The following is a 27361-nucleotide window of genomic DNA, read 5'->3' on the forward strand; positions in this document are numbered from 1 at the left end:
TGCTGTGGGTGTGTTTGTGCTGTATCTTCCAAAAATAAAGATGTTTTCTTTATTTACAGTATGATACCTTCCCCAGTTTCAATGAACTGTGTGTGCCCTCATGTTGCCATAAATGCAGGATTTTCCTTCAGTGTGATCTGCCACTCTCCCCTTTTGTTTCCCAGGAATACATTCCATCCTCGTGGCCCTCATGGCAGGGAAGGCAGAAGTGAGGTACAACCCTGCTGTCATCCACCCCTCAGCTATTGCAGAGCTCATCCGGGAGCTGGGATTTGGAGCCACTGTCATGGAAAACTGTGGGGAAGGAGATGGAGTTCTGGAGCTTGTTGTAAGATAGTCATTAAAACCTGACACCTCTGCTGTTGTTACTTTTCTCCATGGGGTGTGCTTGTGCAAGGGTTCTGCTTCCTAAAGTTTAATCACATCATAGAGCTTATTTCACATAAAATTAAATATCAGAGCACCCCAGGTGTGTGTCACAAATGATGTCTGGCCCTGCAAGTTCTGCTGGCTCACTGCTACTACACTGAAGTCAGAGAAATATTCCTGTATTTTTCTGATGACTCTCCCTATTGCCAGAGTTTACTTTTGGAAGCTGAGTCTGGCTCAGGGTGCCCAGCCCTGAGCTTGGAGAGCCCCCAGAGCTTTGGCAGGACTCAATAATCCTGTCCCTGTGTCCTCTGGGAGGGTTGGATGGGCCCTGAGCAATGGGATTTTGTGGGGGACATCCCTGCCCATGGCAGAGGGTTGGAAGGAGATGGTCTCTAAGATCCCTTCCAGCCCAAACTGTTCTGTGATTCTACAGCTGATCCTTAACTTTCTCCCAGTGTGATCAAAACAGGTTTCTCATATATGCTGTCTACTTCACTAATTGTTTAATAATAGTTATTTCATTTTAAAGTATCTTTTTTGTAACCATCTGTTATAAAAACATCTATTCCTTTCAACTGAATCATACCTTTTCTCCATGTTTAATTTTCAGTTTCTGTTAACACAGTGGATACCTCCTGTTACTAATGAAATTTTACAGCAAACTGTTTCCACAGTAAGATACAATAATAGAAAAAAATGCACTTTTGAAAAGCAACCATGATTTTGGTTAGGAACTCACTGGGTTTTTTTCATACTCTAGCTTACAAAGGGGGGAAAAAAGAAGTCTTTGGTACCAATAATACAATATTATTTTAATATTGGGACTGCAAAATTTGATTTAACAGTGTTATTTTCTAAATTTTCCTAAAATAACCAAATTCAAACCCCAGAATGAAGCAATAAATGAGGCAGGATAGTCACAAGCACTTTTCCTGCTTTTTGAGATGCACTTACCAGATAAGGTGTGGTTTGGGTAACAGGCAGGCACTTTATTTTGCAGGTGAGAGGGATGACATGTGCTTCTTGTGTGCACAAGATAGAATCCACCCTCATGAAGACTAAAGGTGTTTTGTACTGCTCTGTGGCTCTTGCAACCAACAAAGCCCACATCAAATACGACCCTGAGGCTGTTGGTCCTCGAGATGTTATTCAAGTGATAAAGGTGAGTTCCATGTAGGCACCAAGTCTCATAAATGTCCAGTGTCCTTTCAGGAGTTACACACCCCAGAAACAGAAGGGAAGGCTGTTAAAGCAAAGATAGAGGTCTCTTCACCATCTGATTTCTTCTTAGTGCAAGTTTTTAAAACTTAATGTGTGTGTTCTGGCTCAGAAATGCTGTTACAACTTTGCCTAAACTTAAAAATACTACAAAAGCCAGGCTGTGGTAGGGTTGGACATTCCAGCTATAAGCACTTTTAATCATATAATAGAGTTTATTTCACATAGAACTAAATATAAATGCAACTCAGGCATGTGCCATAAATGATGTCTGGTCCTGTAAATTCTGCTGCTAAACTGAGGTCAGAGAAATATTCCTGTATTTTTCTGATTACTGTCTTTATTGCCAGAATTTACTTTTGGAAGCTTTATTTATCATAATAATTATTTAAAAATTAGGTACTGTATCAGGGGAGAGGTGAAATAAGTTTCTCAGCTTTCTCCCTTGATTTCTCTATGTCTGTGCTTCAGGAATAACCATTTTGGAAAGGCACATTTTAAAACAGCATTTTATTCTAGAAAGGTTGGTTTTTACATCAGATTGCTTTTCTCTCTTAGCAAGGCAATTAAATAATAGTAACAATCATGTCAGAAATGTTAATAAATAAAGTCAATCAAAGGTAAGGCTTGCACCATAATCTGGCAATAACTGAGCACAAAGTGTTATTTTAGAACTGACTGTGACTGTTCTCTTTTTTATTATGCTTTTCCCCTTAGGATTTAGGTTTCACCACTTCCTTAGTCAAAAAGGATCGCTCTGCCAGTCACCTGGATCACAAACAGGAGATCAGGCAGTGAGTATTCCTGAACATCCTTAAACTCTGGAAATATCTCTGACTCTTCTTTTTCAATCAACAGTAAATTTATGGGGGGGGTTGTGAGTGTGCAGAGTTGCTGGTAAAAAGTTCTCCAGCATTTGACTACAACACAAGTTGTTTTTCTTTTTTTTCTCCTTTCCATACCAAGGTGGAAAAGGTCTTTTGTCGTGAGCTTCGTTTTCTGCATCCCTGTGATGGGGCTGATGATCTACATGATGGTGATGAACAGTCACCCCTCAGAGGCTCATGCACATGGCAATGAGAGCAGTGAGGGGAGGGAGGCCCCTCACTCCCCCATGCTCCTGGACCACCAGCTCCTTCCAGGGTTGTCTGTGATGAACTTTCTGTCCTTCTTGCTCTGTGTCCCTGTGCAGGTGAGTGGCATTATCATGACCCTTCCCCTGTACTCTGCGTTGGTGAGGCCACACCTGGAGTGTTGTGTTCAGTTCTGGGCCCCTCAGGTCAGAAAGGATATTGAGGTGCTGGAGCGAGTCCAGAGAAGAGCAACGAGGCTGGAGAAGGGACTGGAGCACAAGTGCTGTGGGGAGAGGCTGAGGGAGCTGGGGGTGTTCAGGCTGGAGAAGAGGAGGCTCAGAGGTGACCTCAGCACTGTCTGGAACTGCCTGAAGGGAAGTTGTGGCCAGGTGGGGGTTGGTCTCTTCTCCCAGGCACTCAGCAATAGGACAAGGGGGCACGATGGGCTCAAGCTCTGCCAGGGGAAATTGAAGTTGGAGAGCAGAAGGAAATTCTTTGCAGAGAGAGTGCTCAGGCATTGGAATGGGCTGCCCAGAGAGGGGGTGGATTCCCCATCCCTGGAGGTTTTGAAAGTGAGCTTGGCCGTGGCACTGAGTGCCATGATCTGGTAAAGGGACTGGAGTTGGACCAAGGGTTGGACTTGATGATCTTGGAGGTCTTTTCCAACCCAATTGATTCTATGATTCTATGATAACTCCTGGTGTGTTGGGCTTAAACACTCAAACTGGAAGGCTGTGGAGGAATTAAATTTGGAAAGTGAGTGTAATGCTGATGCAAAATGTTTTTGAGGTTGTTGTGAGCTTCTGTTCTTGCCAAAATAATTGGTGTTAGGGACGTTGTGTCAGTCAGTGTGCAGGGAACTGGGCACCCAGAGAGCCCCTGAGGCAGCTGCTGAGCCACACTGGGGGACATGGGGTGGAGATGGAAGCACCTGAGAGTGCTGTGGAAGAGATCCCAGCCCTTAGCTAGAGCTGGGGTTGGCTCAGGGGGAGATGGAGAAGGCAAATAACACAAACCACATCTCCCTCTCTCATGGCAATGCTGCTGTGTGTGTTCTGAGTGTGTAAAATCCCCTCTGTTGCAGGTGTTTGGAGGGTGGCACTTCTACATCCAGGCATACAGGGCACTGAAACACAGCACTGCCAACATGGATGTGCTGGTTGTGTTGGCCACCTCCATTGCCTTCCTCTACTCCTTCGTTATCCTGCTGGTGGCAATGGCTGAGAGGGCAGAAGTGAACCCTGTCACCTTCTTTGACACTCCCCCCATGCTGTTCGTGTTCATCTCGCTGGGCAGGTGGCTGGAGCACGTGGCAAAGGTGAGGGAGATAAAACCCCACAAGATTAAGAATCATTTCAGAATGTCAGGGATCTTTAAAAGATGTCCTGTGAAAAAGCTTTGTTAGGTTCTTTTAACCTTCTGTGTTGTAAAATCATCTTTAGTGACTGAACCAGTGAAAATGTGAAATGACTTATTATCAGTGTGTGTTTTCTTAATAGGGTAAATTGCAACACATGCAGTTGTCATTTACCCAGTTTTCTTTTTTTTTTCAATAGTATAGTCAGAAAAATATGAAAATTATTATTCTAGGGTAAAACCTCAGAAGCCCTGGCAAGACTAATTTCATTACAAGCTACTGAAGCTACTATTGTTACCTTGGGCCCTGATAACGTTCTTTTAAGGTATCTTGCTTTGTCCTTTGCTTTTTCTGTTGTTCCTTTTTTGCTGTTAATATGCTTAGTGCACAGACAAATGTTGCCATTCTATAGAACTATGAAGCAAATAACTTCAGATTTGCTGGCAGATAAAAGTTTTCTAATACAGAAGAATTAACAATGCTCTGATTTGGTTTATTGCTGATTGTTGCTGTGATAAGACAATTAGTGGGTTTTCATAACTGGAAAGGAAATAAAATTAGGATAAAATAGCCACAGTCCTCTTTAAAATGGCCTTTTTTCTGGTAGTTTTTGTATGCATTAGCTGTGTCAAGCAGTGGGATTGTGCTTTGTGTGTTTTGACAGAGTCACTTCAGTGACATCTCTTACTAAAACCATTTACATCGTTGCAGTGAAGAGCAGGTCGATGTGGAGCTGGTCCAGCGAGGGGACATTGTCAAAGTGGTCCCAGGAGGAAAGTTCCCTGTGGATGGTCGTGTCATTGAGGGACACTCCATGGTGGATGAATCTCTCATCACAGGTGAGCATTTGCCTTCTGCAGTGTAAAGATGTTTTCCTTTAGACAACTCTGAAGAAGGGAAGGTGAACCTGATGTTCTCCCTCTCATTGCAGTGATTTAGATGAGGGGATTGAGTCCACCATCAGCAAACTTGCAGATGACACCAAGTTGGGAGGGAGTGTCAACCTGCTGGAGGGCAGGAGGGCTCTGCAGAGGGACCTGGACAGGCTGGAGGGCAGGAGGGCTCTGCAGAGGGACCTGCACAGGCTGGAGGGATGGGCTGATTCCAATGGGATGAAGTTCACCAAGGCCAAGTGCAGGTCCTGCCCTTTGGCCACACCAACCCCCTGCAGCAGCACAGGGTGGGCACAGAGTGGCTGGAGAGGGACAGGGGGAAAGGGACCTGGGGGTTGGATTGACAGGAGGCTGAAGATGAGCCAGCAGAGTGTGCCCAGGTGGGCAAGAAGGCCAATGGCATCCTGGCCTGGCTCAGCAATGGGGTGGCAGCAGGCCCAGGGCAGTGACCCTTCCCCTGGACTCAGCACTGGGGAGGCCACACCTGGAGTGTTGTGTTCAGTTCTGGGCCCCTCAGGTCAGGCAAGAGATTGAGGGGCTGGAGCGGGGCCAGAGAAGAGCAACGAGGCTGGAGAAGGGACTGGAGCACAAGTGCTGTGGGGAGAGGCTGAGGGAGCTGGGGGTGTTCAGGCTGGAGAAGAGGAGGCTCAGGGGGGACCTCAGCACTCTCCACAACTCCCTGACAGGAGGCTGTAGCCAGGTGGGGGTTGGTTTCTTCTTCCAGGCAATCAACAGTAGAACAAGAGGGTACAGCTTGAGCTGTGCCAGGGGAGGTTTAGTTTGGGTATTGAGAAGAAATTCTTTGCAGAGAGAGTGCTCAGGCATTGGAATGGGCTGCCCAGAGAGGGGGTGGATTCCCCATCCCTGGAGGTTTTTAAGGTGTGCTTGGCTGTGGCACTGAGTGCCATGATCTGGTGATCACAGTGGGGTTGGATCAAGGGTTGGATTTGATGATCTCAGAGGTCTCTTCCAACCCAACTGATTCTATGATTAGGAGTTGGTGGCTGTTACAAAGATCAATTTTTCAGCACTGTCACACCTGTTGTTGCCCTCCCTCAGGTGAAGCCATGCCTGTGACCAAAAAGCCTGGCAATACAGTTATTGCAGGTTCCATCAACCAGAACGGGTCACTGCTGATCTCAGCAACCCACGTGGGAGCTGACACCACTCTCTCCCAGATTGTGAAACTCGTGGAGGAGGCCCAGACCTCAAAGGTAGAGTATGACCAACTCCTCTTTGGCCATCAACACTCCACATCACCCGAGGAGGGGTTAAGCTTGTTTGGATTTGAATTGCAGCTGCATAATGAAGTGTTGCCTATTCCTGTGAAAATAGACACTCAGAAACAATTTAATGGAGAAATATATGTAGGTTACCTTTATTAGAAGCTTTTAGTGCACACCAGAAGGTCTGTACCCATGACCAGGAATGTTACAATTTTATAACCTCTCTAGTAATTTACATATGAGATATCAATAACCAGCCATGATCCTCATTCCCCTCTGTGCCCCACCCATGGGGGTCTTCAGAACTGCCCCTTGGAGAAGTTCCAGGACCTCCAGGCCTTCTTGTTGTGTTTTGTCTTCTAGCTTTTTACAGGTGCCTTCTCACAAACACCATGGCCTTGGCAGGGCATGAGAAAGCTCATAATTTGTGAGAAAGAGCTTTAGTAACTGACCTGAAGATGTGAGTGACCTACAAGAATCCATGTAACTTATACAGTTCTAAAAATCTACAAAAACACACTAAAATCCTTAGGCATCAGAAGGCTCTTGCTGAGTAAGGACTTCGGTACAGGCTCCTGTGCCAAGTCTCATCCCCTTATTAACTCAGTCTGTAATTATGACATAATTGCATAAGCCCAGTGTGCTGCAGCAGTGGCTGTGTCTGAAGGCACAGAAGGGAGTCCACATGATGCTGCTGCTGAGTGACCTGTTTCTCCTCCCCAGGCTCCCATCCAGCAATTTGCAGACAAACTTAGTGGCTACTTTGTTCCTTTTATTGTGGCTGTGTCTGTGGTTACCCTTCTGGCCTGGATTATAATTGGCTTTGTGGATTTTGAAATAGTCGAAAAATACTTTCTGGTAAGTAAATCTCCTTAAACACTTGAAATATTTAATGAACAGCCTTACAATTCTATTAGACTGCAATGGTTCTCTTTCTCAATTGTCCTTGCAGGCAGTTGCTGACTATTCTTATTATTATTATTACAGTTTTACATTATGTATCTTTCTACCCTGTATCACTCTTGCACTGATACTTAAAGAAGAATCCACAGTAATTAACCAACTCCTGGAAGTTAGTATTAAAAAAAAGTTAATTAAAAAATTAAAATTAAAAAATAATAACATCAAAAATTTCCCACCATCCATCCCTTCTCTATGGAGAAAAGTCCGTGGGGTCACAAGCCCCAGTTCTGCACACAGCTCTGTTATCAGAGCTCTGTGGGAATTCACCTTGGGAATCAGTGGAATTTATCTTATTCCAGAAGGCAGAGGAGGGTCAGAATCCCAGCCTGGACTTTAGGGTTGCTTAGATCACAGCTCTCTTGGTTCAAGACTATTTCTGATTAGTGTTTACTGGTTTCAAGAAAGTAATTTTCATATCGTACCTTCTTTGGTTTTTTCCTTACTGTATATGTTGTTGATAAAGTATCTTTTATTACATTAAGAGGTGAAAGTTATGGCACAGGGTCCCTTGTTTAGGAGGATGTCCTGTCAATAAAACAGTCGTGGGTATATGCAGGTGTGTTATTAAGCTGGCAAAATGCCAACTGCCCAACACAGAGAGAGAATCCACCCACTCCACCAAGGGAAGAGGAGGGAGGCTAAAAAAAGCCCAAACCCAAAACAGCAAGCTTCTTATACTAAAGAAAGATAATTAAAAACAGAATATGATATAATACATATATATACAAATGGGAGAAAAAAACAAACCAACAACAACAACCACTGAGTCGCCCACCCAACAGCACAGACCTCCACCAGCCCAACTCACAAAGACACTCCAACAAACTCCCCCCAAAGGACACCTGGTAAGAGAGGAGAAAACCAACAACAAAGAAACAAAGGTACTTCCCAAACCAAACAGCTGTGGAGTGGTGAATGAGGCCCAACACCCCCAGCAAGGGTGAGAGCAGGTCTGCTCAGCACAGGCCATCAAGGGACTGACCAGGCACCTCCTACACCTTCTTTTATACTTGATTTGATGTGCCATGGAGGGCACTGAGCTGGGCACCTCCTACACCTTCTTTTATACTTGATTTTGACGTCACATGATATAAAATTTCTCTTTGGTTGCTTAAGTCAGGTGATGTTTGTCCCCTCTAATCTGCATAGACTCTCTGGACCTGCTGAAACCAAAGCCAAATTTACCACAGCAGTATAGAACAGAACTTGGTTAATTAGTCATGAATTTAATCATTGTTCTGAGCTTTTGCATAATTTGCCTATTCTGTTGTTTTAATGTTAATACTTCAGCCAATGAATTTGTGGGTTTCTCCACTCCTCAATGCAATGTGTAACTGCAAATATATACCTGAAGGGAAGTTGTGGCCAGGTGGGGGTTGGTCTCTTCTCCCAGGCACTCAGCAATAGGACAAGGGGGCACGATGGGCTCAAGCTCTGCCAGGGGAAATTGAAGTTGGAGAGCAGAAAGAAATTCTTTGCAGAGAGAGTGCTCAGGGATTGGAATGGGCTGCCCAGAGAGGGGGTGGATTCCCCATCCCTGGAGGTTTTTCAGCTGAGCTTGGCCATGGCACTGAGTGCCATGATCTGGTAAAGGGACTGGAGTTGGCCCAAGGGTTGGACTTGATGATCTCAGTGGTCTTTTCCAACCCAATCCATTCTGTGATTCTATGGATGTGGCACTGAGTGAGAATCCACCACATCTTGATCCAACCCTACTGTGATCACCATGTCTTGATCCAACCATGTCTTGATCCAACCCTACTGTGATCACCATGTCTTGATCCAACCATGTCTTGATCCAACCATGTCTTGATCCAACCCTACTGTGATCACCATGTCTTGATCCAACCATGTCTTGATCCAACCCTACTGTGATCACCATGTCTTGATCCAACCATGTCTTGATCCAACCCTACTGTGATCACCATGTCTTGATCCAACCCTACTGTGATCACCAGCCCAGGGCACTCCGTGCCCTGGGCTGGTGATCACAGTGGGGTTGGATCAAGGGTTGGACTTGATGATCTCAGAGGTCTTTTCCAACCCAATCCATACTATGATTCTATGATTCTCCATGTTGTGTGTGTCCAGTTTCACCCACACGAGCCTCCCCTGCAGGGCTACAGCCCCAGCATCTCCTCGGCAGAGGTGGTCGTGCGCTTTGCCTTCCAGGCCTCCATCACGGTGCTGTGCATCGCCTGCCCCTGCTCGCTGGGCCTGGCCACCCCCACCGCCGTCATGGTGGGCACCGGGGTGGGCGCCCAGCATGGCATCCTCATCAAGGGCGGGGAGCCCCTGGAGATGGCACACAAGGTGAGTGAGTGAGTGAGTGAGTGAGTGAGTGAGTGAGTGAGTGGGGGGCACGGTGCGCGCTGGCCAACGATGCCCTGAGAGACCCCAGCACAGCAGGATGCTGAGCCAAGGGAGTGATGCAGGGAGGTTCTTGATTTTTTAATTTTTTATAGATTTTAGAAGTAGCTGTAGCAAAGTAGATTTTTAGTGGGTTAATATTTCTAGCTTAAGTTTAAGGTCTTTGTATCACTACCCATATCCCAGAATGGGGAGCTCAAATCTGTCTTCCCTTGGTTAGCTCACAAATCTGCACTCAAACCCTTCTGTGCCAAACATGTGCAGGTGGACAGGATGTGTGTTACTACTGAGCCATCTGCAGCCTCCCCTGCATGGCAGTTGTTTTACTTTGGAGTTCCTTTCCCCACCAAATGGAAGTCCACAGAACAGTTTCAATAGCACAAATTAAGAAGCTGATGCTTTCTCACAGTGAGATCAGCTTTGCCTGAGCTCACATTGCAGGAACAGATTTTTCTCTCATCCTCCCCATCTCTCTAAGGAAAATACATGACAGCCAAAGGAAGTGATAGTGTAGGATCCACCCTTATCACCCACACAGGGCATTTGTTGCACAGGCAGTTGTGGAGAAGAGAAATAAATGCTAAAAGTAATTTTTACCCTGAGATTTTTTGGTCAGCTGGTCAAAGTATCATTGTCTGACAGCTCTGAGGATGTGTCCAAACACAAACCTGGCCCTCTCAGCAGAATCACACCTGATCTCATGGTCACACTGTCAGATGTGGGAGGCATTCCTGCTTGCCACCCCTCTCCCAAGAAGTGCTGTCTTGCCCCCAAACTAAGCCATTCCTTATCCATAGCCCTCTCAGACCATGACATTCACAGCATTACTGGGAGCAAACAGTGCAGCCCCTTTGTTTTCAAGGAAAGGAAGGCAACAGTGTGTCCATGAAACTGGAAATGTCACCGTTTCCAGTCCTTGTTCCACTTGGTGCAGTGGGAAGCATCCATGTGCCCTCCTGTCCCCTGCAAACCTCAGGGAGCTGCCAGGCAGCACTGAGCTGGGGAATTGATGACTGACTCAGTGAACAAAAGTGCACTTTGGGGACCTCCCCACAGTCTGGCATTCACTGATGTTGTCCTCCCCTTGACTCCTGTGGCTCTTGTTTAGACTCTCTCCTGGGTGAGAGCTGATGATGATCAGAGGGCCTGCAGAACGAGACATAAACACAGGGCAGAGTGACCCAGAAATCAGAACACTGGAAGAACTCCAAAGCCTGGGGAAGAGGAGAATGATGAAGAGGAGGGTCTCATCAACCCCCCAGACCCAATTCCTGGGGGTGGGACCAGGGGCAGGACTGGGGCTGGACCGAGAAATGTGTAAAGTAATAATTGGATGGATCATATTATAAAAACCATAGAAACTGGAGCTTGGGGGGCACATGCATGTCATCATGTATTCCTGTGGGCCTTTGGCCTGATATTAAAGGACTTTTACTTTTTATCTTACCCCATACTAAACTAGGCTCAGAGTCCTGCTTTGCTGAGGTCTCTCATGGCATCAGTAGTGTGGGATTGCAGCAGTTGAGGGGGGTTCTCCAGGTCCCAGGGCTTAGCCTGTTACCTGGAGGGGTGTGCTCTCCCTACTGCCCCCAGCCATGTGGCCCCCAGGGAGCCCACAAGGACCACACAGAGCCCCCAGGAGAGGGACAAGAGAGAGTTTATTGCTCAAGGGTGAGGGTTTATAAGGACTTTGAGGGAATCCAAAATCTACCAATGGTAAGAAAAGGAGGTTTGGCTCTGTGCCAATAGGAATAAGGGGTTTACAGCCAATAGAAAGGGGTAGATAACATCCAGTCAACACTTTTCATAACTTCCTTCCAGACCCCCAGGTACATTCCTCAGGGGTAAGAGAACAGTTCTCTCAAGGGATTTTGGGAAGGAGAAGCAGCGACTTTGCAAAAAAGGCAATAGAGAAACCATTTTGCACATTTATACAACATTAAAAACTTCAGTTTGTAAGGCATTAGAGTCAGCTTCTTCATTTTCTTCACAAGTCCATTTCTGACAGGACTTTTTCCATTCCAGATGCTGTAAGTCGAATGCTACATGGGATAAGATAAAAAGGGAAAGTCCTTTAATATCAAGCCCAGGGCCCACAGGAATACATATGGATGCATGTCCTCAGACTCTGATTTCCATGGATTTTATAATACTGTCCATCATTGGACACTATTACAGTATTACAATAGAGTATTGGACAGTATTACACAGTATTACATTGGACAGATGACACATCCTTTGGTCCAGCCCCATCCTGCACCAGCAGACCCCCTCAGATTTGAGCTTGGAGGACAGTGGGACCCCTTCTTCCTCATCTTCATCTTCCTCAGCACATGTAGGGCCCTTGGAGCTTTTCCAGTGTTCTTGCTTGGAGGTCACTCTGCCCCTGTTTATGTCTTGCATTGCAGGCCTTCTGATATTCTTCAGCCTTCTGATATTCTTCAGCCTTCTGATATTCTTCAGCCTTCTACTCTGAAAACAAGACTAAATATATAAAATAATTTGAGCTATTGATATGTGGTAGAGTTTGGCATGTATAAACATTGAACTTGAGCTGCTAGAAATATTAACAAACTAAATCTGAATTTTAGTACAGTTACAGTACTTCTAAAATCTATAGAAAAGAAAATCAGTAAAAATCAAAACCCCTTCAGGCATCAGTACCCTGGGGTTTGCCAGTGTGCTGGTTTAAAGGTAAACCAGCAGGAGAAATGAACCCAACACAAAAGAGATTGTAACTCAGAGTTGCAATTTAATAACAATATTACAATCAATGCAATGGCACAAAGAGAAATTGGGTTTAACCCCCAACCCCAGCAGTGTAACCCACCCCCTGGGGCACAAACACAGGGGGGTTTGGTGGCCCCTGTGCTGAGCCCCACGTGGTTCCCTCGAGTCCAAAGGAAAAGGAGGGGAAAAACCTGTTGGTGCAGATGATGGCACAGTCTGGTGGAGAGTGGTGGGCTCCTCCTGTCCAGGGTCTGCTCCTCCTCTGGATCCTGTGAGTGTTTCCCCAAGTCCCCACACCCCCAGATTGTCTCCCCTCAGGTGCAGGTGGCAGCCCCCAGTGCCTCCCCCAGGGCAGGGAGTTCCACACTGGGGGATCTGACTCTGGCAGTCAGGGGGGATTTTGGAATGGTTGCTGGCCCATGGGCAGAGCTGAGCCCTCAGGTGGGTGTGGAGGTGCCAAGGAGTCCCTGCAGGGCAGTTCTCCCAGCTCCTCTGCCAGGCTTCTTTCCCAGCCAGCTCCCAGCCTGAGGGCTCAGCTGTGCCCTGGGCAGCTGCTGCCAATGGGCCCTTGGGAACAGTTGCTGGGCAATGGCCCAGAGGGTTTAGAATGCACAGCTTTGGTCACACCCACACAGGGATAAACTGGTCCTACCTGCTGAACTGGGCTAGCCAGCTGCTGTTGGAGCAGGTCATGGAACATCCTGGGTTGGAAGGAACCCACCAGGATCATTCCATGTACATCACTCATTGGTCTGTGTCAGGAAGTTTGGTTAAAAGCTGTGGTTTTTTGAGGAATCTGTGCCTTAAGGTTTGGTTCATTTGATTCATTCAGTCTTCCTGTTCTGCTGCAGGTGAAGGTGGTTGTATTTGACAAAACAGGGACCATCACCCACGGGACTCCAGAGGTGGTGCAGGTGAAGTTTCTGGTGGAGGGTAACCAAGTACCTCGTCAGAAGCTGCTGGCAGTAGTGGGGACTGCAGAGAGCAACAGTGAGCACCCTCTTGGAGCAGCAATAACCAGATACTGCAAAAAGGTGAGTTGGTTGCACAGGGGGAGAGCAGTTTGTGGTATGGAAGAACCTCTTGCACTGCTTCATAAATAACACGAGACTACCTGTACAAATGAAGTATTTATTGTATTTAATTGGGAAAGCTGGAAATTGTGGGGCCACATAAAGCACTTCACACCATATTAGATGGATACTCAAACTGGGATTTTGATGATTGATTATTTCCCTCCTCCTGTTTGTGCAAGTGCACTTCATTGTGTGGGCTGTGTAAATAAAACATGCTTTTGTATATTTAAGAACTTCCTTCATTTCCATTGTTTTTCTCTAGGAATTGGACTTGGAAACCCTTGGGACATGTACAGATTTTCAGGTAGTTCCAGGCTGTGGCATCAGTTGTAAAGTCACCAATATTGAAGCGTTGATCTACAGGAAAAACAGAATGGTTGAAGAAAACAATTTTAAAAATGCAACTCTTGTGAAAATTGAGGAAAATGCAGATGAGCCTGCTTTGATTATTGATGCTGAACTCCCAGGTAAGTTAATCTTGGTTTAGAGGTAAAACTGGGGAACTTTTGCTTTTGTGTCTTTATGATCCTCAGGAGTGAGGTCACTTGTTTTTCCCCTGAAGAACTGGGCTGGCATCAAGGCATGCCTTACTTTGTTGATCATTAGTTTATTTTGTGCTCACATGTCACTCAGAATGTTTAAATTAAATACAGTTTCAAGTCACATATTGAATATGGGACTGGAAAGTCATACAGGAGTTGTTTGTCATCTCTCTCTGGTTTTACTTTGCTTTATCCCAGGTTATCACTTGCTTTCCAAAATTATGTATATTTGCACAACTGAGTGGTTTTCACTCAAGAACAGCTCATTGTTAGATCTCTTTGAGCTGCATTGGGCTGTTACATGGAAATTAGAAGGGCTAAGAAGGAGACTTGGACTTTTACTGTCCTTTGACCTGGGATTTTTGATCCTCTGGCACTGCAACAACCCAGCACTGCAGAAATGTTGATGCCTCTCTTGTCAGGAACACGTGAGGACTTGGGTAGGACAGGAAGGATTCGGAGAGGCCATTTCTGTTTGAATTCCTGCAGTGCTGTTTCAGTGCATAGTGGATCAAACCTGGATGGGGTTGGCTGAAGGGAAGCTCCCTGGTTAATCCATGTCATTGTAGGATTGTGGTTTTTTCCTCAGCTGCTGTGCCTTCTCAGAAATACTCTGTTCTCATTGGGAACCGGGAATGGATGAGCAGGAATGGCCTGCTGGTGAGGAGCGAGGTGGACAGAGCCATGGTGGAGCACGAGCGGAGGGGCCGCACGGCCGTGCTGGCCGCGGTGGACGGTGAGTTCGGTGCCGCTGCCACACCTGAGTCAGGTTGAGCTGCTGTTATGGGTTTAGCCAAGTGCAGGCCTAAATTTAGGCTTCAGATTTCAGAGTAGGGCTGAGTTCAGCTAAGGTGAGCTGGGCTGGGCCAGCTGACACCACTGGCCAAGGGGATTCCAGACCATATTCCCACATCATCTCAAAACATAAAAGCTGGTGTGGGAGTGGCTCAGTCAGTCCCTCTGTGGCTTCTCAGCTGGGTAGGACTCACTGTGCTGTCCCAGGAGGGATGGGAGGACCAGGCCCAGCACTGCCTTCCCACCATGTTATCTAAGCAAAGTAAAGTGTTTGTTCTTAGTCTTTCTCTCTGCTTGAGTCTGTCCCTCTGGGAATTCAGTTCTCTGGAGTGATTTGTAGCTAAAATAGTGGGTTTTGTGCTCAATGGGGAGTGGGTAGTTATTTATTGTTATTTCTAACTTGTGTGTGTTATATTGTAGTTTGCTTTTAATTTTCTCTTTTCTGTATAAATATATATAATTACTTTGCATTTAAACCTGGTTTGAGTTCCTAGATGTTTTTCCTTTCTCCCTTTTGTCAGCAGGGGGAGAGAGGCTTTGACTCTGTGTTGGGCAATTGGCATTTTGCAGCTCAACCCGGGACACCTGGCAGCAAAATGCCAACTGCCCAGCACAGAGAGAAAGGGTGTCCCCCCTCCAACCAAGGGAAGAGGAGAGAGGGAAAAAAAATCCCCAAAACCCAAATAGAAAGCTTCTTATATTATAGAAAAGAAAGACCATTAAAAACTGAATATGATATAATACATATATAGAATCACAGAATGGATTGGGTTGGAAAAGACCTCTGAGATCATCAAGTCCAACCCTTGGTCCAACTCCAGTCCCTTTACCAGATCATGGCACTCAGTGCCACGGCCAAGCTCAGTTGAAAAACCTCCAGGGATGGGGAATCCACCCCCTCTCTGGGCAGCCCATTCCAATCCCTGAGCACTCTCTCTGCAAAGAATTTCTTTCTGCTCTCCAACTTCAATTTCCCCTGGCAGAGCTTGAGCCCATCGTGCCCCCTTGTCCTATTGCTGAGTGCCTGGGAGAAGAGACCAACCCCCATATACACATATATACAAATGTGAGAAGAACCAAACTAACAACAACAGCTACTTAGACACCCAACCAAATAATACAGATTCCAACCACCCAAACCCCACAAAACCTCCCAACAACTCTTCCAGAGAAAACTCCCATCAAGAGAGGAGAAAAATTAACAAGAAAATGTTCCCCTCCCTGGATAACAGAGCGGGGATGGCGGCAAGGCCTGATCTCGGCAGGGCAGGGCAGGGCAGGGCAGGGCGGCCTCAGGGGCTGAGGTGAAGACCAAAAGAGACAGAAGTTCCACCTCCCTCTCTTTTCATACTTCTTGATGATGTCAGATGATATGAAATAGCTCATATGAAAAGCCATTTTTTGACCTTTTTAAACCACCACCACCACAAGGACAGACCCTGTTGTGGTCCAGGAGAAAATTCACTAGATCTGACTAAAACCTGACCTTGTTAGCTGATCCCCCAGGGGAATCTCCAGACCATGGGAGGGTCCTGCTACCCAGTACTAACCTTCCCAGGGCATCTCTAAGTAATCTTTCTTACTGTACTGACCAAGAAGTGCTGGGTTATTTATTGATCATGAGAAATCAGCAACCCAGTGTTAGGAAGGTTTATCACAACCAGCCTCAGGACCATTCCTTCCCCCTAAACCCTCGCCCATCTTCCTCTTTTGTGCCTCTGGTTCCTCAGTCAGGGCCATAACCTGGTTAATCCTATTTTACAGCCCTTCACAGAAGTGAGTGGTTGGGGATGGAGCTGGTGCTGCTCTCCAGTTCATAATCTCAGCTTTTCCTCTTTTCCTTGGCTTTTGGTTTATTTTTTCTAATGGATCTCACTAAGCTCCTCAGTGCAGCAGGTGCCCCTATAATGGTGGACATGTCCATCTTGTGGTTGGTGTATGGTTTTGTCACCTTCAAGGACAAATTAATGATAGGGTTTCAAGAGTAATCTGGTCTCATAATGAGGAAGAAAAGAGGTCATTAACTAGTTTTACAACACTTTCCCGTGAGAAAGACCTTGTGCTGCCTTAGCAGGAGACTTGGGGATGGGCACAGAATTCAAAGACTTCAGAGAGAACAAAGGAGAGAGGAGAGGAGAGGAGAGGAGAGGAGAGGAGAGGAGAGGAGAGGAGAGGAGAGGAGAGGAGAGGAGAGGAGAGGAGAGGAGAGGAGAGGAGAGGAGAGGAGAGGAGAGGAGAGGAGAGGAGAGGAGAGGAGAGGAGAGGAGAGGAGAGGAGAGGAGAGGAGAGGAGAGGAGAGGAGAGGAGAGGAGGGGAGGGGAGGGGAGGGGAGGGGAGGGGAGGGGAGGGGAGGGGAGGGGAGGGGAGGGGAGAGGGGAGGGGAGGGGAAGGGGAAGGGGAAGGGGATGGGGAAGGGGAAGGGGAAGGGGATGGGGAAGGGGAAGGGAAGGGAAGAGAGGAAGAGAAGAGAAGAGAAGAGAAGAGAAGAGAAGAGAAGAGAAGAGAAGAGAAGAGAAGAGAAGAGAAGAGAAGAGAAGAGAAGAGAAGAGAAGAGAAGAGAAGAGAAGAGAAGAGAAGAGAAGAGAAGAGAAGAGAAGAGAGACAAGAAAGAGAGAGGAGAGAGAACAGAAAGAGAAAAGAAAGAGAAGAGAAAGAGAAGAGAGAAGAAGAGAGGAGACAATTTTTTTTTTATTCGGGTTGAATGGTCCATGGCCTGTATTACCTTAAACCTTGTGATGCCTGTTCTTATTCTGCCTTTTACTGTCAATATTCCTGTTTCTGGAACTGGTCTTAGTGTGGGAAGAAAGTTACTTTTTTCTCTTCTAAAGCAAAAAGATCTTTCTTACAAACACTTCCTTTCTGGTTTTAGGAGTGCTGTGTGGCTTGATAGCTATTGCTGATACTGTGAAGCCAGAGGCTGAGCTGGCAGTCTGCACTTTGAAGAGCATGGGGTTAGAGGTTGTCCTCATGACGGGTGACAACAGCAAGACAGCGCGATCCATCGCCTCTCAGGTGAGCTGGGCTCGTGTGTCTGGCTGTGAAGCTCATCACCACAGGAGCTTCTTGTGGCATGTTGGTGTTGCTGATGCTGGAATAGAACTGGTCTGTTGTGGCAGATGGTAATGTAGAACTATCTGGAATAAGGGGGGAGTGCCAGAATCCTTTTGGAATGGAAGCAGCATTGTGGTAGTTTGGTCTTTAGTTTTAGCCAGCCCTCAAATTAGCAGGCTCAGAGAATCTACGTAGATTAGGAGAGACAGGAATCACCTGACTTAAGTAACCAAAGAAATATTTCATACCACATGATGCAAACCTGAGATATGAGTACAGAAGTAGGAGCTGTTCAGGCAGTTCCATCATGGCCATAGTAAAGACAGGACATGCTGCAGCTGTCCTGCTAAAAGGAGCCTTGCTGCCACTTCTTGCCTTTTGTTTGAATTCAGGGAAGTAGAAATATTTTGTTGTTGTACTTTCTTGCTTTTAGGGTGCTTATAGATCTAGAGTGATGGAATCTGGTTTTGGTGGGAGGTAGAAAATTGTTGTTATATCTAACTGGTGTAAGTGTGTGTTATAATGTAATTTTCTCTTAATTTTCTATTTTCTGTATAAATACATAGAGTTAGTTTCAGCATAAACCTGGTTTAAGAGATTTTTTTCCCTTTCCTCCCTTTTTTCAGTGAGGGAAAGAAGCTTTAACTCTGTACTTGGACAGTTGGCAGTTTGCCAGCTGAACCCAAGACAAGAATCAACTGTGATAACTTTGGTCTTTAGCTCGTGAGGTTTCACAGGTTTCACCCTTCCTGGTCCACATGATTCCAGGCAGAAGCTTTAACAACTCCTGGAAGAGCTACAACACACTCGTGTCCTTCTTCTCTCCTCAGGTTGGCATCAGCAAAGTGTTTGCAGAGGTTCTTCCCTCCCACAAAGTGGCCAAAGTGAAGCAGCTCCAGGACGAAGGGAAGAGGGTGGCGATGGTTGGGGACGGCATCAACGACTCCCCGGCCCTCGCCATGGCCAGTGTGGGCATTGCCATTGGCACGGGCACTGACGTGGCCATCGAGGCAGCTGATGTGGTGCTCATTAGGGTGAGAAACAAAAGGGTGTGCTGGTTTAAGGGTGAACCAGTAGGAGAAGTGAACCCAACAAACGAGATTATAAGTCAGAGTTACAATTTAATAACAATATTACAATCAATGCAATGGCACAAAGAGAAATTGGGTTTAACCCCCAAACCCAGCAGTGTAACCCACCCCCTGGGGCACAAACACAGGGGGGTTTGGTGGCCCCTGTGCTGAGCCCCACGTGGTTCCCCCCGAGTCCAAAGGAAAAGGAGGGGACAAACCTGTTGGTGCAGATGATGGCACAGTCTGGTGGAGAGTGGGGGGCTCCTCCTGTCCAGGGTCTGCTCCTCCTCTGGATCCCATGAGTGGTCCCAGAAGTCCCCAAAGCCCAAGATTGTCTCCCCTCAGGTTTGGGTGGGAGCCCCCAGTGCCTCCCCCGGGGCAGGGAGTTCCACACTGGGGGATCTGACTCTGGCAGTCAGGGGGGATTTTGGAATGGTTGCTGGCCCCTGAGCAGAGCTGAGCCCTCAGGTGGGTGTGGAGGTGCCAAGGAGTCCCTGCAGGGCAGTTCTCCCAGCTCCTCTGCCAGGCTTCTTTCCCAGCCAGCTCCCAGCCTGAGGGCTCAGCTGTGCCCTGGGCAGCTGCTGCCAATGGGCCATTGGGAACAGTTGCTGGGCAATGGTCCAGAGGGTTCAGAATGCCCAGCTTTGGTCACACCCACACAGGGATAAACTGGTCCCACCTGCTGAACTGGGACACAGAGGACTTTGTTAAAGTGGGCTGAAAAGGGGGGTTAAAAGGCTCAGGATGTCCTGAGTGATGCAGGTCACTGCTGAGGTGCACAGCAACATCCATAAACCAGGAAAACTTCAGCAGAGACTGTCCTTACCATGTTTGTTTGGGGTAGTGGTGATTATCCTACGAAGGGAATTTCCCAGCTTTCTGGGTACTGCACATTTTGGGGTAATCAAAGTTTGAGAGTGAGCAAAACAGAAAAAGTGATCATAATTTTGTGTTTGTACCACAGCACCTCCAAGGTTACAGTCACAATGTTCCACATGCACAACACCCAGCCAGAGGCTGTGGTCAGTGTTTGGAGCTGTGCCATGAGGTGCTGTGTACAGTGCTGGATTATGGACATTACTGGGATCATGATGACATCTGGAATAAAACTGGCACTGACTGTGAGGGCTCTGCAGGCAGACAAGAGCAGCCCACAGAGTACTTACTGCACAGTCTGTTACATCTGCTGGGTGGTGCTTCACTTTAAAACAGGAGTGCAGAGGCACAACAAGGGTGCCTTTTTTCCCCCTCTGACTTCTCCAATAAACTTCTTACCTTGCAGGATGACTTGCTGGACGTGGTAGCAAGCATAGATTTATCGAGGAAAACTGTGAAGAGGATCCGGATCAACTTTGTCTTCGCTCTGATCTACAACCTCATTGGAGTTCCCATTGCTGCAGGTACCTGAGTGTCTCCCTGCACTGGGAAGGTTGGGCCCAGTGAGGAGAAGTGAGCCAAGTGTGCCCAGGTGGGCAAGAAGGCCAATGGCATCCTGGCCTGGCTCAGCAATGGGGTGGCAGCAGGCCCAGGGCAGTGACCCTTCCCCTGGACTCAGCACTGGGGAGGCCACACCTGGAGTGTTGTGTTCAGTTCCGTGCCCCTCAGGTCAGGAAAGGATATTGAGGGGCTGGAGCGGGACCAGAGAAGAGCAACGAGGCTGGTGAAGGGACTGGAGCACAAGTGCTGTGGGGAGAGGCTGAGGGAGCTGGGGGTGTTTATCCTGGAGAAGAGGAAGCTCAGAGGTGACCTCAGCACTGTCTGGAACTGCCTGAAGGGAAGTTGTGGCCAGGTGGGGGTTGGTCTCTTCTCCCAGGCACTCAGCAATAGGACAAGGGGGCACGATGGGCTCAAGCTCTGCCAGGGGAGGTTTAGGTTGGACATCAGAAATTCTTTGCAGAGAGAGTGCTCAGACATTGGAATGGGCTGCCCAGAGAGGGGGTGGATTCCCCATCCCTGGAGGTTTTTCAGCTGAGCTTGGCCGTGGCACTGAGTGCCATGATCTGGGAAAGGGACTGGAGTTGGACCAAGGGTTGGACTTGATGATCTCGGAGGTCTTGTCCAACCTGATCAATTCTATGAAGTTTTCAGTGACTTACTCTTGTGGGGAGAGTTGCTATTTTCTGACCTCCTGGCTGTTAGTAAGGACAGAGGTCTCTTCCTGGGGACATTGCAGTGGGGTATTTGTGGGCTGTCCTCCCCCCACACTGTGGCTGCTGTGGAGATGCTCAGCACATGAAAATAACTTTGGGATAAAAGTTTCTTGGATGAGCCTGCCCTGTGAACAAGCAGTTTAGTGCAGGTTGGGCAGGACATTTCTTTGAGTTTCAGGCTGTGCAAGTGGCACACCCAGGTGTGTATTCACCTGAGGTTCCAGTAGAGATGGAACACAAATCCTTATGTATTAAATATTTGTCATTTAAATTAAAATCCTCTTTATTAACACATTGAAATGCAACTAAAACTAGACAGTCCATGTGAAATTGTATGTGTTAATATATGAATAATGCAGTGTTCCTGTTTTGAACTTGTTGTTTGCCTGTTGTAGGTGTCTTCCTGCCCATTGGTTTGGTTTTGCAGCCCTGGATGGGATCTGCAGCAATGGCTGCCTCCTCTGTCTCTGTTGTGCTTTCTTCTTTGCTGCTGAAGATGTGAGTAGGGACAGTCTTGTGGTTTGTAATTTGAGTTTGAAGCTTGGCTGTTTCCCTTTCAGTGGCAGAAGATAAGGGTGGGACCATGAGAGGTATCAAAGCCTTTTCAAGAACAGTTCAGGCAGGTCTGTGTTCAGCAGACAGTGGTGTTTAAAAATGTAATTTTTAATGTGAAGAGGGATGTACAAATCAGGAGTGTGTTCAGAATTCAAAATTCCTTATGGCCTTTGTGGCTTTGTGAGAAACCTTGCCAATCAAATTGTAAATGGCTCCAGCTTGTGCACAGTCACAGCACCTGGGCAAGTTTGATCCATAATTCAGGGTACTTTACTTTAACCTGAGAGATGGTGTTGTGTTTTGATTTTCCTTCTTTAGGTACCAGAAACCAAGTTCTGAGAAACTGGAGCTGAGGGCCCGTGGCCAGCTGAGGCACAGGAGCCCGTCAGAGATCAGTGTGCACGTTGGGATCGATGAGGCTGGGACTGGCTCTCCTAAACTGAGCCTGATGGATCGAATCCTCAACTACAGCAGGGCCTCAATAAACTCCCTGTTCTCAGACAAGCGCTCCGTGAACAGCCTCGTCCTCACCGAGCCAGACAAGCACTCGCTGCTCGTGGGGGACTTTGGAGAGGACGATGACACAGCACTGTGAGGGACTGAACTCTCCTCCCACCCCAGCTAAGGCAGAACAAAGGAAAACACCTGAAAACACAACCAAAGGAGCTGTCTGAGGTCTGTGCATGTGCTGATCCTTCTGGAGCTCCTTCAGATGCATTTCTTCATCACTGTAGAGGTAGTTTTTGCAGTGACTTTCCAGAGCCTTTTTTTGGTTTTTTAATCTAGACTTACCAAAAAAAATCTGGTGAGGGGCTGTTGATGCTCACAAGCAGGGCTGTGTTCCCATTCCATGAAGCTTTCAGGATAGCATTTATTTTGGCAAATTGTCAAAGTACAATTTAGGAAACTAAGGAACCAGAACGTTATTTCCCAGCCTTGTACCAGGCTCTTTTATGGATAGTTGAGTTCAGTACTGTGTCAAAAAATTGTGAATTACTTCATCTGCAAAATCAGGAGGTTCTGTTTGCAGAGAGATGTGCCTTACTTGAGAACTTTATGAACCCCTCTCGTTTCCATAGCCTCCCTTCTGCCAGAAATGATTCCTCTCAAATGCCTTTTTCTTTTATAAACATCTGGTTTCAGCTTCTCACACTCCGTGCTCTGGATGCTCTCCCCGTGTGATCCGGTTCCTGCCCGGCAGAGGGTTGGGGTCACACCACCCTGAGCTCTGCCCACCTTGCCCTGGGATGCTCCTGCTGCTAAGACTGCTTGAAGGTTGGCTGTGGCTCCTTCCCAGCCTCTCCGAAGCCAAAAACTCCTGCAGCATCTGGATGCAGTGCCTGCACATCTGGATGCGGTGCCTGCAGCATCTGGATGCGGTGCCTGCACATCTGGATGCAGGGCCTGCAGCATGTGGATGCAGTGCCTGCACTGCACATCTGGATGTGGTGCCTGCACATCTGGATGCGGTTCCTGCAGCATCTGGATGCAGGGCCTGCACATCTGGATGCAGGGCCTGCACATCTGGATGCAGTGCCTGCACTGCACATCTGGATGCGGTGCCTGCACATCTGGATGCGGTGCCTGCAGCATCTGGATGCGGGGCCTGCACTGCACATCTGGATGCGGTGCCTGCACATCTGGATGCAGGGCCTGCACATCTGGATGGGGTGGCTGCAGCATCTGGATGCGGGGCCTGCAGCATCTGGATGCGGTGCCTGCAGCATCTGGATGCAGGGCCTGCACATCTGGATGCGGTGCCTGCAGCATCTGGATGCGGGGCCTGCACTGCACATCTGGATGCGGTGGCTGCAGCATCTGGATGCGGTGCCTGCACATCTGGATGGGGTGGCTGCAGCATCTGGATGCGGTGCCTGCACTGCACATCTGGATGCGGTGCCTGCACATCTGGACGCAGGGCCTGCACATCTGGATGCGGTGCCTGCACATCTGGACGCAGGGCCTGCACATCTGGATGCAGTGTCAGAGTGATGTGGATCAGCCAAAGTGTTCAGATACAGGAGGGCAGTGCAGGTTCTGCTCACCACCAGTGTCTGCTGACACTCCTTAAGTGAATCAGGAGAGTTTGTCACACAAACTGCCTTTGAAATCTCTACAGTTCAGTCTTTCCTTGTAAAGATAAGTCTGTATACCAGGAATGGTGCAGAATCACACCATGGGTTGATCCAAACCTCCTTTACTTGGGCTGTTCAGATCCAGGCTTTGTGAATTGAGACAGTCCTCTTTTGGTACTGAACTGCAGTATCAAAATGCAGGTTTTGATCATGAAATCATTAATACTGACAACATCCTTGTTGAGAAGTACAGGTGTTCATCAGCAGTAGCTGGTTACCTGTTTGCTCCTCCCTGAGCCTCACTCCTCACACCCATTGCTGAGGTGGCTGTTGGCAGCAGTTCCCTGTTCAGAAGTGCTGGATTTCATTCTGAAGTGCAGCCCATGGTGTAAACATGAACCAGTTGTGCTTGTGGAGGAGAAATACTCAGTTTGGCATATGATAAAGAGATCTCTATAATGTTCTGCTTTTTAACTTGAAGCCTGGTGTCAGGACATAGATTGTGCATGTAAAAAGTGGTGAGTAAAGAGGTTTTGCATTTTATCTGAGAACTACCAGAAAAGTCTGTTGTGTGAGGGCAGAAGAGTGTGCTGTGCCTGTGTTGTCAGTAAATCATGTACTTGGTGTGCAGTGAGGACAAAACCATCACGTGTTGCAGCCTCTAGTTTAAAGAACAAAATATTTCTGTTCCAGGATTTGGGATTTTAATATCCCTTCTGAAAATAGAGTATTTTATAAAGTATGTTACAGCTGTATGTAATAGGTGGTGTTGTTACATGCTGAGACACATCACTGCAAAGCCATTCCATGAGGTGCTCTCACTCTGCAGCAGCTGAGCTGTTCTCTCAAAGCTGATTGGCACCCAAAGGCTCGATGGTGTTATGATGGATTTTAGTGCTTCAGTCCTGCACATGTTCCCAAAGACTGCAGTGTCCTTGTTGATCCACCCTCGTTCTCAGTGTTGTTCCTGGGCCAGTTCTGCAGGTGTAAGGGAGTGTTTAGCTCTTTCTGACTGTGCTGGGGGGCTCTCAGTCCCTGCTCCAGGTGGGATTTCACAGCTGCAGGTGCTGGTTGTGGAGTGCTTGGCATGGAAAGGACCCATCGTGCTCTTCCTGCAGGAAATGGGGAGGTGATTCAGTGCTCAATTCCTGGCTGGGAGATAAAGCAGCTTGAAGAACTTGGTAAACTATTTCCAAATATGTTTTTAGAGCACTTTGCCTTCAACCTTTTGTTGTCCAAATCATGTGTAGGTGAATGTTTACAGCAGAGTGCTGCCTTTATCTCCAACGTTGTCCCAATTCAGGTGTTTTTCCAGGTTTACCATTTTTTTGCAAAACTCAGTGTTTGATCCTGTTAAACTAAATAAGATTCCTTTTCCAAACCAGGATACTTTGTGATGTGCAGAGGGGATTGTCAGGGAATAAGGAACAGTAAATGCTGGCTGGGAGGGATGTGAGAGCAGCTGGCAGGGACAGCCAGAGGACCAGACTGGAGAGGGGACATAAGGGAGCCCAAGGATGGATGGGGGCAAAAGGGTTGGGATAAATTCAGATCTTTGAAGGCAGGTTGTCTGTCCAACACTCCCCAAAGGTGTGCTAATGACCTCCACAATGTTTATCTTGTGATTTAAATATTACAGAAGGTGCTTTACGTTGAAAAACCAAAATATCCTTCAGTTTGAATGTACAGTGCAAGTGGGATAATGTGGGAGCTAAATGTTTTCCCAGATGTAAATGTCTTAATGTATAAATGGGTTTATTCCTGCTGGAGACAGTTTGGATCCAGAGGTTTAAAATATCACTTGAGAAACACACAGTTACAAACAAAATTGTATTACTCCTTTGTCTTATTTTATTGTTTTCTGTGTCTATCTATTTATAAAACCTGTGCTCTATTTAATAAAAAGTATATATGCTCCAGGCTTTACAAGTTGCTCTTTGAATCTTACCAAGCTTCAACTTCTAAAAGACTTTAAAACACTTGACATTTTATAAAAAAAAAAGTGAATTTGACAGCACCATGGCAGCAAGCAAAAGTGTTTATTTATTAAAAACTACACCTATTTTTTTTTTGCTTAGAACTTCCAACAAAATGATTTAAAGTAGAGAATTTTTTATTCAATTTTGCTGTGAAGAATGGAGAAGTGAATGCTGGTGTGGAATGTTAATGTAGGAATGTTAATATAGGGCTGTTACAGTTCTTTGCATCTGGAAACATGTTGTCTCATGCTGCTCCTTTCAAGGCTGTGCCTCCATCATCATAATGGCAATTACAAGCTCTGTAATAAAACTGTAGCTGGGGGCTGTTTGAAATCATGTCCTGTCATCTCCTCTAAGGATTTTCTGCTTGCTCAGCAGAAGGCCAAGGATTGGGGTTTGTGCATTTCCAGCTCTGCTAAACACAGCCTGGAGCAAACACTGCAGGGCTGGGGGCAAGTGGGGTTGGTGAAAGTTGGGAAATTTGGGAATACCCATCCTGTGGGAGCATCACTGTGTTACAGAACAGGAGTGTTGCTGAGGCTGGGAGAGGCTGCTGCGGGTGCTGGAGCCAAAACCTGTCCCAGCAGCTGAGCCAGAGCTGCTGGCCCAGGACTGAGGTTTTTCAGCTTCTCCACAGCCTTTGGACAGGCTCCTCCAGGGCCACTCACCCTCACAGTACAGGAGTATTTTCCTGTGTTGGGATGGAATTCCCCATGGTTTGGGTTGTGCCCACTGCCTTGTTGTGCCCGTGGGTGTTACAGGGCAGTTCTGTGTTCCAGAGGGAAGTGGTGGAGGAGCTCCCTGTGCTCCCACCCTGGCCACAGCCTGACCACAGCCTGGACACAGCCAGGACACAGCCTGGCCATAGCCTGGACACAGCCTGGACACAGCCTGGACACAGCCTGGCCATAGCCTGGCCATAGCCTGGGCACAGCCTGGACACAGCCTGGCCATAGCCTGGACACAGCCTGGCCATAACCTGGACACAGCCTGGACACAGCCTGGCCATAGCCTGGCCATAGCCTGGACACAGCCTGGCCATAGCCTGGCCATAGCCTGGACACAGCCTGGCCATAGCCTGGCCATAGCCTGGACACAGCCTGGACACAGCCTGGACACAGCCTGGCCATAGCCTGGACACAGCATGGCCATAGCCTGGACACAGCCTGGACACAGCCTGGACACAGCCTGGCCATAGCCTGGACACAGCCTGGACACAGCCTGGACACAGCCTGGACACAGCCTGGACACAGCCTGGGCACAGCCTGGACACAGCATGGCCATAGCCTGGACACAGCCTGGACACAACCTGGACACAACCTGGCCATAGCCTGGCCATAGCCTGGACACAGCCTGGCCATAGCCTGGACACAGCCTGGCCATAGCCTGGACACAGCCTGGACACAGCCTGGCTATAGCCTGGACACAGCGTGGCCATAGCCTGGACACAGCCTGGACACAGCCTGGCCATAGCCTGGGCATAGCCTGGGCATAGCCTGGACACAGCCTGGACACAGCCTGGACACAGCCTGGACACAACCTGGGCACAGCCTGGACACAACCTGGGCACAGCCTGGCTATAGCCTGGCCATAGCCTGGACACAGCCTGGACACAGCCTGGACACAGCTGGACACAGCCTGGACACAGCCTGGCCATAGCCTGGACACAGCCTGGACACAGCCTGGCCATAGCCTGGCCATAGCCTGGACACAGCCTGGCCATAGCCTGGACACAGCCTGGACACAGCCTGGACACAACCTGGACACAACCTGGACACAGCCTGGCTATAGCCTGGCCATAGCCTGGCCATAGCCTGGCCATAGCCTGGACACAGCCTGGACACAGCCTGGCTATAGCCTGGC

The 27361-nt window shown here is 47.7% G+C and overlaps 1 protein-coding gene across 8 annotated transcripts in view; it reads left to right on the forward strand.

The window, feature by feature from the left end:
* Nucleotides 1-25439, forward strand: part of ATP7A (ATPase copper transporting alpha) — a 38255-nt gene extending 12816 nt beyond the window's left edge. For all 8 annotated transcript variants that reach the window (XM_071569702.1, XM_071569701.1, XM_071569700.1 and 5 more), the window contains 18 exons: nucleotides 165-328; nucleotides 1373-1534; nucleotides 2308-2384; nucleotides 2557-2782; nucleotides 3748-3981; nucleotides 4254-4345; nucleotides 4732-4859; nucleotides 5973-6127; nucleotides 6863-6997; nucleotides 9221-9415; nucleotides 13054-13236; nucleotides 13541-13745; nucleotides 14410-14556; nucleotides 17485-17627; nucleotides 18497-18700; nucleotides 20022-20139; nucleotides 21285-21387; nucleotides 21763-25439. In XM_071569702.1, the coding sequence (XP_071425803.1) occupies nucleotides 165-328; nucleotides 1373-1534; nucleotides 2308-2384; nucleotides 2557-2782; nucleotides 3748-3981; nucleotides 4254-4345; nucleotides 4732-4859; nucleotides 5973-6127; nucleotides 6863-6997; nucleotides 9221-9415; nucleotides 13054-13236; nucleotides 13541-13745; nucleotides 14410-14556; nucleotides 17485-17627; nucleotides 18497-18700; nucleotides 20022-20139; nucleotides 21285-21387; nucleotides 21763-22039 (2948 nt within the window). In that variant the 3' untranslated portion in view covers nucleotides 22040-25439. The remainder of the gene's footprint in view (nucleotides 1-164; nucleotides 329-1372; nucleotides 1535-2307; nucleotides 2385-2556; nucleotides 2783-3747; nucleotides 3982-4253; nucleotides 4346-4731; nucleotides 4860-5972; nucleotides 6128-6862; nucleotides 6998-9220; nucleotides 9416-13053; nucleotides 13237-13540; nucleotides 13746-14409; nucleotides 14557-17484; nucleotides 17628-18496; nucleotides 18701-20021; nucleotides 20140-21284; nucleotides 21388-21762) is intronic.
* The last annotated feature ends 1922 nt before the right edge of the window (nucleotides 25440-27361 follow it).

This window comes from Pithys albifrons, chromosome 14 (assembly GCF_047495875.1).
Source record: "Pithys albifrons albifrons isolate INPA30051 chromosome 14, PitAlb_v1, whole genome shotgun sequence".
NCBI lineage: Eukaryota > Metazoa > Chordata > Aves > Passeriformes > Thamnophilidae > Pithys > Pithys albifrons.